General features: G+C 51.3%; 1 protein-coding gene across 1 annotated transcript; it reads left to right on the forward strand.

Moving 5' to 3' along the window:
• Positions 1-1,231: 1,231 nt before the first annotated feature.
• On the forward strand, positions 1,232-2,321 carry LOC123041299 (fasciclin-like arabinogalactan protein 14). Its single transcript, XM_044463940.1, has one exon. It carries the CDS (start codon positions 1,299-1,301, stop codon positions 2,082-2,084), a length of 786 nt encoding a protein of 261 aa, XP_044319875.1. The 5' UTR covers positions 1,232-1,298; the 3' UTR covers positions 2,085-2,321.
• The last annotated feature ends 7,703 nt before the right edge of the window (positions 2,322-10,024 follow it).

Genomic DNA, 10,024 nt, shown 5'->3' on the forward strand with positions numbered 1-10,024 from the left:
GGCACCATGGGTGCCGGGAGTGCCCGAGTGGCGCACCTCCCCTTCCCTTTTCCCCGGCCTAAGGCTTCGTGGCTGTTGTCCCATGCGATGTCCGAGGCGGGACGATTTGCAGGTTGCGGCGATGATGGGAGTTGGCTCCGTCCAAAGCCGTCTCCTTTGAGGGTGCCAGGACGGTCTGGATGCTGGGCGGCAGCCCTGGCGGTGGGAGATGCATGGATCTTGGGCAGATTGTGCAGCTCGGGTCCGGGCAGCAGACATGGCCGCGCGGGCGGCATGGATGTGGGTGGTTGGCGGAGCAGGGGATGCCGAAGGGTTGGTGCACCGGGGTACATCACTTGCCTAGTCCTCGTACTGCCGACGGTTGCGGCGTCCGCGGACATCGTTTCCTCCCTGCAGGCTCCGTCGCGGTGCTTCCTTTCCCGTCGGGTTACTCCGGGTGAAAGCCTGATCTACGTGATTGGACGGTGTCGGCTATGGCCGTACCCTTGTTGGAGGCACCATTTTGAGGTCCTTGCTCCGTCGTCGGTTGTCTCACCTCTCCTAGGTGATTGCTCATGGTGATCTCCGTCGGCTCAAGGCGATGCCTCTTTGCTCATCTTTAGTTTGCTTTGTAGTTTGTTGGAGTGGTGTGTCAGTGCCAAGCACCCTTGTATCTCGTCATGGGTGTGTGTTCTTGCCTTGGGTGTGTGGTGTGTGTAGTGTGTGTTTGTATCGGATCTCGGTTGTATCGGTGTTGGATGCTTTATAATATAAAGCGGGGAAACTCTTTTTCTTAACTTGCTATGGCAAAACAACTACTGTTGCCATGACAACTTTGTAAGATTTATCATGATAGGCACGAAAATTGTCATGTAGTGCAATAAAAAGCAAAAACAATTATGATATTTCACGAAGAAATCGTCGTTCGTTTGATCGTGACCAGACGGCTTTGAGGGCGTTTGTTGGGAGGCACAAAAGATATGACGTTCGCCCATTATCATTTTCTTAAAACTGATCATTGACAACTTAGCTATTTGCACTCCTCGGTTTATAAAAACGATTCATAAGGATTCCGTATCGCCTACCCGTGGTAACAATATCTAATACCTCATGTTCGAACGTGCCCATATGTGATCCTCTCCATAACCAGTCATGTAACTGGTTACAACTTCCTACAAAATCTCAAGTCACCAGTGCATGCACACCCCCAAAGTTGGCATCCAAATTTGTCACCACCCTTCGCTATTTCTTCTCCTCTCCACCCATCATCACTACCGGACGGCCTTGCCCCAAGCCTGTACGTGCGTACCTCAGCAACCATGGCATGTCTGAGGGCCACCGCCGCCGCACTCCTTCTCACCCTTGCGTCGTCGGCCGCGGCCACCATGACAAAGTTCAACATTACCGAGGTCCTCAACGAATCCCTCGAGTTCTTGACCTTCAACAGCCTTCTGTCGAAGACGAACCTCGCTGAGGAAATCAACAAGCGGCAGACTATCACCATTCTCGTGGTCGACAACTCCGCTGCCAGCGGCATCACGTCGCTGCCCACAGACACGCAGAAGAAGGTGCTCGCCGTGCACGTCATCCTCGACTACTATGATCCCATGAAACTTGAAAACATCAAGAAGGGGACGGCGCTCCTTACCTCGCTCTTCCAGACTACCAGCGCCGCCACCGACCGCATGGGGTTCGTCAACTACACCCATAGCGCGGACGACCAGATGGTGTTTGGCTCAGCCGAGCCCGGCGCACCGCTCAGCTCGCAGCTGGTAAAGGTCGTTGCGTGCCGACCGTACAATCTATCCGTCATGCAGGTCAGTGCAGCAATCATTCCACCGAGCATCAGCCCGTCGGGCAAGGGGAGCTCCGCGGCACCCGGTCCAGCCCACGGTTCATCGTCCAACGCGAGTGTCCCGACCATTACCGCGGCTGAGACGCTTGAATCGTCCGACGAGGCCAGTGCGCTAGACGATGACGCTCCTGCATCATCGCCACCAGTGCACAGCGCTGACGCGGCCGCAGGCGCGCGCACTTCGGCGGGGAACACAGTAGTGGTCCGCTCACGTGTTTGGCTCGTGGGGCTTGTGATGTTGATGGTTTAAAATTCTACGCACAGCAACGGCCGATGTTTAGCTTTACACGTCTAGTTCTTTTTTTTCGGGGATTTACACGTCTAGTTGTGTAAGAAGTACTCCCTCCGTTTCATAATGTAGTGTCAAAAAATATCTTACATTATGAGACGGAGGGAGTACTTGGGTATGTTGTAATTCGTTCGATGGATGCCCTTGATGTAAATTAAACGACATTTTATTTTCCTTTTTGTCTCGGTCAATCAAGTTTTTTTTTGCACCCATCCCTACTGACATGACTTTTTCTTTATAAGGAGCCAAGAAAACGCCTAATCTATTTTTATCTCTATACATTTCCCTAATCTTTACCTACTAATAAAAGGGCTATTATTTCTGCCAGTTCACCGTCATTTTTTTCAAAAAAGACCCTGTCCTTTTGGATAATTAACCAACACTCTAGATTTGCTTCTGCTCGTCCGTTTCTTCGTACGCTATGTTGGATGTCACTAAGATGGGCCTAGCTGGGCTTGCGTCTGTGGTAAAAATGAAATAAGAATCGAATGCACTATTAATCAAGGTAGCCTAGAATAGGTTCTTTGCAATAACAACGAGCAGCGAGCACACACGAGGAAGCAGAAACCGGGCGGGCTAGCTGGTGCCGGTGTGCACAGAGGCAAGGAGGAGGCTAGCAGTGAGGGCCAGATGCACAACCATCGGCATGAGGGAGGCCATGGCGGAGTAGGTGGCGGACGCTGGCCCATAGCCAGCAGAAGATGGCAGATGTCCACACTGGACCACAGAGAAGAGAAAAGGAAGAAAAGGGGGAGCAGGAGAGAGCGGTCGGGCGATCCCGGCGGAGGAGTGAGCCATGTACACCGTCCGACTCCCGGAAGCGCGTGGATCTCAAGCTGATGGCAGCAGCTGCGTGGCTAATGTTTCTGCCCGCTCACCTTTACATCATTTTTACAAAAAAAAACTGTGTTTTAATGTATTCCCACAGTCCTTTCTAACTGGCTAATCTGATAAAACGTTTTAGTTCTGCAAAAAAGACCCTACAGCTCATCCCCACACATCACATCTCATCCGCAACCGCCAACGCACTCCCCGCTCCCGCCGCCACCCTCCCCGCTCCCCAACGCATAGCTTCTCCCCGCTCCTTCTCGGCCGGGGAAGGGGAAAATGGCGGCGCACATGGACGAGCCTCCGCTTGCGGGGTTCACCACCATGTGGCACTCGTAGCACCCCGACAGCCGCCGCAGCCGGAACGACGACCAGCCGCCGCCCGCCTCGACGAGGATGAGGATGCAGTGGATGACTGAGGGAGTCCTGGATTATGGGGTCCTCGGAGAGCCGGCCTATGTGACATGGGTCGGACTGACAGGCCGTGAAGATACAAAACATAATGCCTTCTCCTGTGTCCGGATAGGACCCTCCTTTGCGTGGATGACAAGCTTGGCGTCCGGATGTGTAGTTTCCTTCCTCTGTAAACCGACTTTGTTTAGCCCTAGCCCCCTCCAATGTCTATATAAAACGGAGGGTTTAGTCCGTAGGGGAAATCACAATCATACAGGCTAGACATCTAGGGTTTAGCCATTACGATCTCGAGGTAGATCAACTCTTGTAACCCCTATACTCATCAAAGTCAATCAAGCAGGAAGTAGGGTATTACCTCAATTAAGAGGGCCCGCACCTAGGTAAACATCGTGTCCCCTGCCTCCTGTTACCTTTTGATCCTTAGACGCACAGTTCGGGACCCCCTACCCGAGATCTGCTAGTTTTGACACCGACATTGGTGCTTTCATTGAGAGTTCCTCTATGCCGTCGACAGAAGGGTTGATGGCTCACCTTGTCATCAAGGATAGTATCACTTCCGGAGGAGCCCTAGCCTTAGGGAAAACCCTCCGGCTTGGCAGCTTCACCATGGGCGCTCGTTCGGCGATTAATCCAAAGGCAGCCCAGCCTGTCACCAAAAATCGTCTCCGCGAAGGCCCTGAATACTCTGACAAGATGGATCCGGCAGATGTATCGACCTTAAACGAACTGCGAGATCTCATCGCCGCCCTGGGGGTCGCATCCGACTATGATCGAATTGGGCTTAAACCCGATCAGAGAGAAATCAAATCTTCGCCGGTCACCCATCAGGTGGCAGTTGTGTAAGAACAAGATGACAATAACTCTCCTCCTACGTTGAGAACAAAGTATGCTCGGATTTCTGATCCTGGAGGGCCGGACACCCATCCTCGGGAGGACACTTCCTGCCCTCCGAACATAGAATCGTGCGTAGAACCTAAAAACTCATTGGATGTTCCGGAGCCAGGGCTTGTAGCCTCGGAAATTCTTCAGAATCCGGACTTCACAGCGGATCAGGGTTCAGATTTAATCCCGCCCACCCACCACAAGCAATATTCCCCAAGCAATTCCGGTCCTCCGGACATATGCGACTTAATGTACGTGTGGCAGCAGCCTCAGGAAACAGTCCATCACTTTTGGGCCGGATTCCTACTTGTTAAAAGAAAGATCAAAGATTGCTGCAACAATGACGCGATCTCGGTATTTTGCAACAATTGTACGGATGAGGGAATCCTTAATGCCCTCAACCGCCGTCGCGTACTGCACTTTGCAGATTTGGCACACATAGTACAGAAGTACTACGCAATGGAAAGCGCCTAGAAAATCCAGACAGTCTGCTGGGAACCACAGGACTTTAGGCCATCTCCCGGACGGGCAAAGAGGATGCACCCTCGCGTAGCACCTAATCATCATCCCGTGGACAAGAAAATCAAGCCCTTTACGGGGCATAGAACTGTCCTCGAGGAATGGCTCGACAAGCCCTGTCAAATTCACATGACGCCGAACAATGAACCAACGCATAGCCTTCGAGCATGTTGGATACTCCGGCAAGTGGCCAAGAGCGGTGAGGGTATCGTCACCAAAAACACCCCAGAGAACTACTCTTCGGAGGACAACAATCTCAAAGTATTCACGGTCTTTGAGACCTTTTCATCAAATAATAGGAACAAAAGGGCGCTCCGCGACCTCGTCGAAGTCTGCCAGGTGGCAGCAGTAAATCCTTGGAACGAGACGATGATCACTTTGAACGCTGAGGATGAACCAAGATCTCACTCAGTCCGGGCACCAGCCGCTTTGGTCCTAAACCCAATAGTAGACGGCTTTTGGCTCACTAAAGTGCTAATGGACGGCGGTGGGGGACTGAACCTCATCTACGAGGACACGCTCAATAAAATGCAAATGGACAGGATTCGCATTGAGCAAAGTAACACAACCTTTCGCGGTATTATCCCTAGTCGGGAAGCAAGATGCTCGGGAAAAATCAAACTCGATGTGGTATTCGGCACGCCGGAGAACTATAGGTCCGAAGAGTTACTCTTCCATGTGGCACCTTTCAAAAGCGGGTATCATGCATTGCTAGGGCGAGATGCATTCACGCGCTTCCAAGCCGTACCCCATTACAGGTATATGAAGCTCAAAATGCCCGGGCCCAATGGAGTTATCACTATCACCAGTGATCCGAACATAGCACTCCGTGCCGAAAACAAAACCGCCTCTCTGGCCCTCGAGGCCAAAGAATTAACCACCCTCCGTTCCACAGTGGATAGGGACGACGTAATCCTCGACAAGAGACCCAAATCCACTTCCTTCAAGCCAGCAGACGAAATAGTAAAATTTCAAGTCCACCCGACGGACCCCAAGAAGACAACTTCCATTGGGGCACAGCTAGATCCGACAGTCGATGCCACATTACGTTCATTCCTGCGTGAGAACTGGGACATCTTTGCCTGGCACCCTTCAGATATGCCAGGTATCCCATGAAGACCGGCCGAGCATAGTCTCAATATACTGAAAGGATACAAACCAGTCAAGCAAACTATGCGCCGATTTTCCGAATCCAAACGACAGGCTATGGGGGAGGAGCTAGCCAAGCTATTCGAAGCCGGGTTTATCAGAGAGATCAAACATCCGGACTGGCTAGCAAACCTGGTCATGCTACCTAAGAAGGATAAATCCTGGTGCATGTGTGTCGATTTCAAAGACCTTAATAAGGCTTGCCCTAAGGACCCCTTCCCACTACCTCGCGTTGACCAGATTATTGACGCGACCGCACGACACGATTCCTTGTGCTTCCTCGACGTGTACTTCGGATACCATCAAATTAAGATGAAAGAATCCGACCAAGCCGCAACGGCATTTATCACTCCGTATGGGCCCTTCTGCTTCAACACTATGCCTTTCGGGCTCAAGAACGCCGGCGCAACCTACCAACGCATGATTCAAACATGCCTGGAAAAGCAAATCAGCAAAACTGTGGAGGCATATGTAGATGACGTAGTCATCAAAACCAACCATGTCGAATCATTGGTGGATGACTTATGCCTTACATTCGACAACCTCCGAGCATATGACATATGGCTCAATCCGGAAAAATGTGTTTTCGGCGTTCCAGCCGGAAAACTGCTTGGGTTCATTGTCTCCAATAGAGGAATCGAAGCAAACCCAGCCAAAATCCAAGCCCTGTCACAGTTAGCAACACCAACAGACCTCAAGCAGGTCCAAAGATTAGCTGGATGCGTGGCAGCCTTAAGCCATTTTATCTCCAGACTAGGGGAAAAGGCATTGCCATTGTATCGCCTACTTCGCCGCACCGACCACTTTGTGTGGACGGACGCCACCATAGCCGGACTGGAGGAAATAAAAACTTTTCTAGCAAGCAACCCAATCCTGGCCACACCAAAGTCGGCGAACCGATGTTGCTTTACATATCTGCAACTCACCAGGTGGTGAGTGCGGTGCTCATCGTCGAACGAGATGAAGAGGGATATAAATTCCCACTTCAAAAACCAGTATATTACGTATCGACGGTCCTCACGCCTTGCAAATCCCGATACCCGCAGTATCAAAAGATAGCATACACGGTCTTTATGGCATCTCGCAAGCTGCGGCACTAATTTCAAGAGTGCTCGATCACGATGGCTTCCGAAGTACCACTTAATGACATCATAAACAACCGGGACGCCACCGGCCGGATTGCCAAATGGGCCATTGAGCTCTTAGTATTTGAAATAACTTACAACCCATGCCGAGCTATTAAATCTCAGGTGTTGGCTGACTTCATTGCCGAATGGACAGAGGCCGAACTCCCTAAAGAGTATGGCACATATTCCAACTGGGTGATGCACTTTGATGGATCTAAAATGCTAGCCGGACTGGGGGCTGGTGTCGTATTGACATCCCCCACAGGAGACACAGTCTGTTATGTGCTCCAAATACTATATACAGACTCTAACAACGTAGCAGAATACGAGGCCCTATTACACGGTCTCCGGATGGCTGTCTCCATGGGCATACAACGCCTCGAGGTGCGCGGGGATTCAAACCTCACAATATTCCAAATAAATGGAGAATTCTATGCAACAGATCTGAAGATGGCGGCTTACCGCAATGCCGTACTCAAAATATCAGCTCGGTTTGAGGGGATCGTGTTTCATCACTGTAACGCCCCGAGACCGACGCTCCAGAAGACTTCCAGCCATTCCGAGTTTCGCCGTGCGATGTATTTGTTTGTTGCATTCTTCTTAGCTTCATTTGCATTGCATCATGTCATCATGCCATCATGTCATTTAATTTTAAAAAAACTCTAAATAAAATTGTATGGATCTTCGGTCCATTTAAATCGAGGGATATTCACAATGGTGATTTCTCTTTATAACATATCCTCCCAATATTTAGGGAGCTACTATAAATATTCCATTAACTTCGGAATCACCATAACACACCTGCAGTTTAAGTTCCATGCATTTTCTATCTCAATTCCTTGCCTCAAACTTTCTCCATAATTCTTTCTCCATTTATCGAGGCTCCTCCTAAATTCTCAACATTTTTGGGAACTTCAAAAACCAAGTCCTAGTTCAAACCCATTTGAGTGAAATTTAAATGAGTTTGAATTTACATCTTTCAACCTTGGCCTTTTCTATTTTCTTGGATCAAACTCATTTTTGTGAGTCTGGGAAAATTATCCCCATGCGCAAATTCTTTCCCGAACCCTCTCTCCTTTTTTTCTTCTCTCTAATAATTTTCTGCTAGGAAAAATAAGAGAAGGGAGAGAGTGCGACCCAATAGGCCATCTAGGCCTATCCGCAGCCCAGCCGCCACTTGTATCCATCCGGACCAGTTGGCCCAAGGCCCAGCTCCGGCGCCCTTAACCCTAGCCCGCACCCAGCGCTCGATCCCCATTCTCTCCTCGATCCCCTCCACCACCACCCACGCGCAGCCCTCAATCTCCTCCCTCGCGCCCCTTCCTCCTCCTGTGCCTCTCGATCCCGCCGCTCCTCGTTGTCGGTCAGGCCCGCCGCGGCGCCCTGCGTCACCGGAGCCCTGCGCCAAGACCTCCCCTACCTCGTCATGTCTAGGGCGAGGAGGACGACCCGCATCACCTCCTGTCCGTGCTCCGCCGCCCTCGTCAGTGCCCACGCATCCTCCTCCCTCCGTTCGGCCTCAACCACAGGAGCCACACCGTCACAAGGCCTCCCCTTCTCCTGCTCCTCCGCGACGCCCTACTGCCGGCCAAGTCCCGGCCTCCAACCTCAGGGCCGACCCCAAGCTCTCCTGTGCTGCCGTCATCAGCCGCAAGTGCAGGTCCGGCAAGATCTCCTCTACCTCGCCGCCGCTCCATTCCCCGCTGCCTGCGCCAAGCCGTTGCCGTTGCTTGTTGCCACGGTGACGACCACTTGTTTTGCCCTGCTCGGGATTGAGCTGGTCAAGTTGCTCACCCCCTCTGTCCACATCATGCATGGACCCGCCCTGCAACTCGTTTGTTTCCTCTCCGGCGTCTGTTCCCAGCCCCGGCCGCCCTCTGCCTTGGACTCTGGTAGCAGCCATGCCCATGCTAGCGTCGTGCCTTGCTCGCGCCAGCCCCTTTTGCATTGCCTTGCTGCCGTCGACCTAAAGCCTTTTGTGTTGTTCTGGATCTCGCCAAGACCCTCTTGGATTTCGGCAAGTAGCATGAGGACCGTGGACTCGGAGCAACCAGTCTATCAAGTTTCTCGAAGACCACCTGCATGCTAAGTGCCACAATGTTGACGACCCCTTCAAGTTCGACTACGATTGCCATGTACATCTATGAAACGCCAAGTACCACATCATCGATGACCATACAGACCACCAAGAACGACTACGGGGATTCACCAAGTACCCTTCGGATGCGCCAAGTTCGACTACATGGACGGTCAAGTACCTCTACCACCGGCCGGACATCTATGGAAACGTGTACAACTACCGTCGCCAAGCCCGCGAGTACCACTACTTCCACGACGTCCGTGAACCACTACTTCCACTACCGTCGCCACGTGAACAACTACTTCCCACGATGACCCGTGAACGACTACTTCCCCTACACCGCATCGAACTCGATCCGCCCCGAAAATGCATGCTTCGAAGGAATAACCCCGAGATGACCGCCCATGAACGAATGCTTGTGTGTTGTATGAGATGCTCGAGATTTGAACCGTGTCCGAGAGAGGTCTTTGCACGTTCCTCGTTTGCCATGCCGCTGTCCCGTGGGAACCCGGAATCCGGGAGCACCCCACCATCCTTGCATGACACGCTCACGCCCACTTCTTTTGCACCGGTATCTCCGTGAGCTATTGGAACCGATATGTTGTTGTGACATCATTTTCGGATTCACTGTCGTGGCACCCGTTTCATTCCGCCATGGTGACCAAATGCTCCTTATCATCTTCATGTAAACATTTTCATAAAATTGCATAAACTTGTATATGCCATCCGCATCATGATAACAACATTTAAATGGTTAAAACTGTTGTTTGCATTAAACTACTAAAAGACATGTGGGGATTTACCGGAATTGTTGTTTGTTGTTCCGGCCTCATTTAAATTGCCTAAAATGTGTAGTTTACTTATGCTTCACCTCTTGCCATGTTAACCAACATTTAATCTTG

The sequence above is a fragment of the Triticum aestivum genome, chromosome 2B (genome assembly GCF_018294505.1).
Source record: "Triticum aestivum cultivar Chinese Spring chromosome 2B, IWGSC CS RefSeq v2.1, whole genome shotgun sequence".
Lineage (NCBI taxonomy): Eukaryota > Viridiplantae > Streptophyta > Magnoliopsida > Poales > Poaceae > Triticum > Triticum aestivum.

Excerpts from the sequence above, each read along its gene's own strand:
- LOC123041299 (XM_044463940.1), top strand. The coding sequence starts at position 1,299 with ATGGCATGTCTGAGGGCCACCGCCGCCGCACTCCTTCTCACCCTTGCG.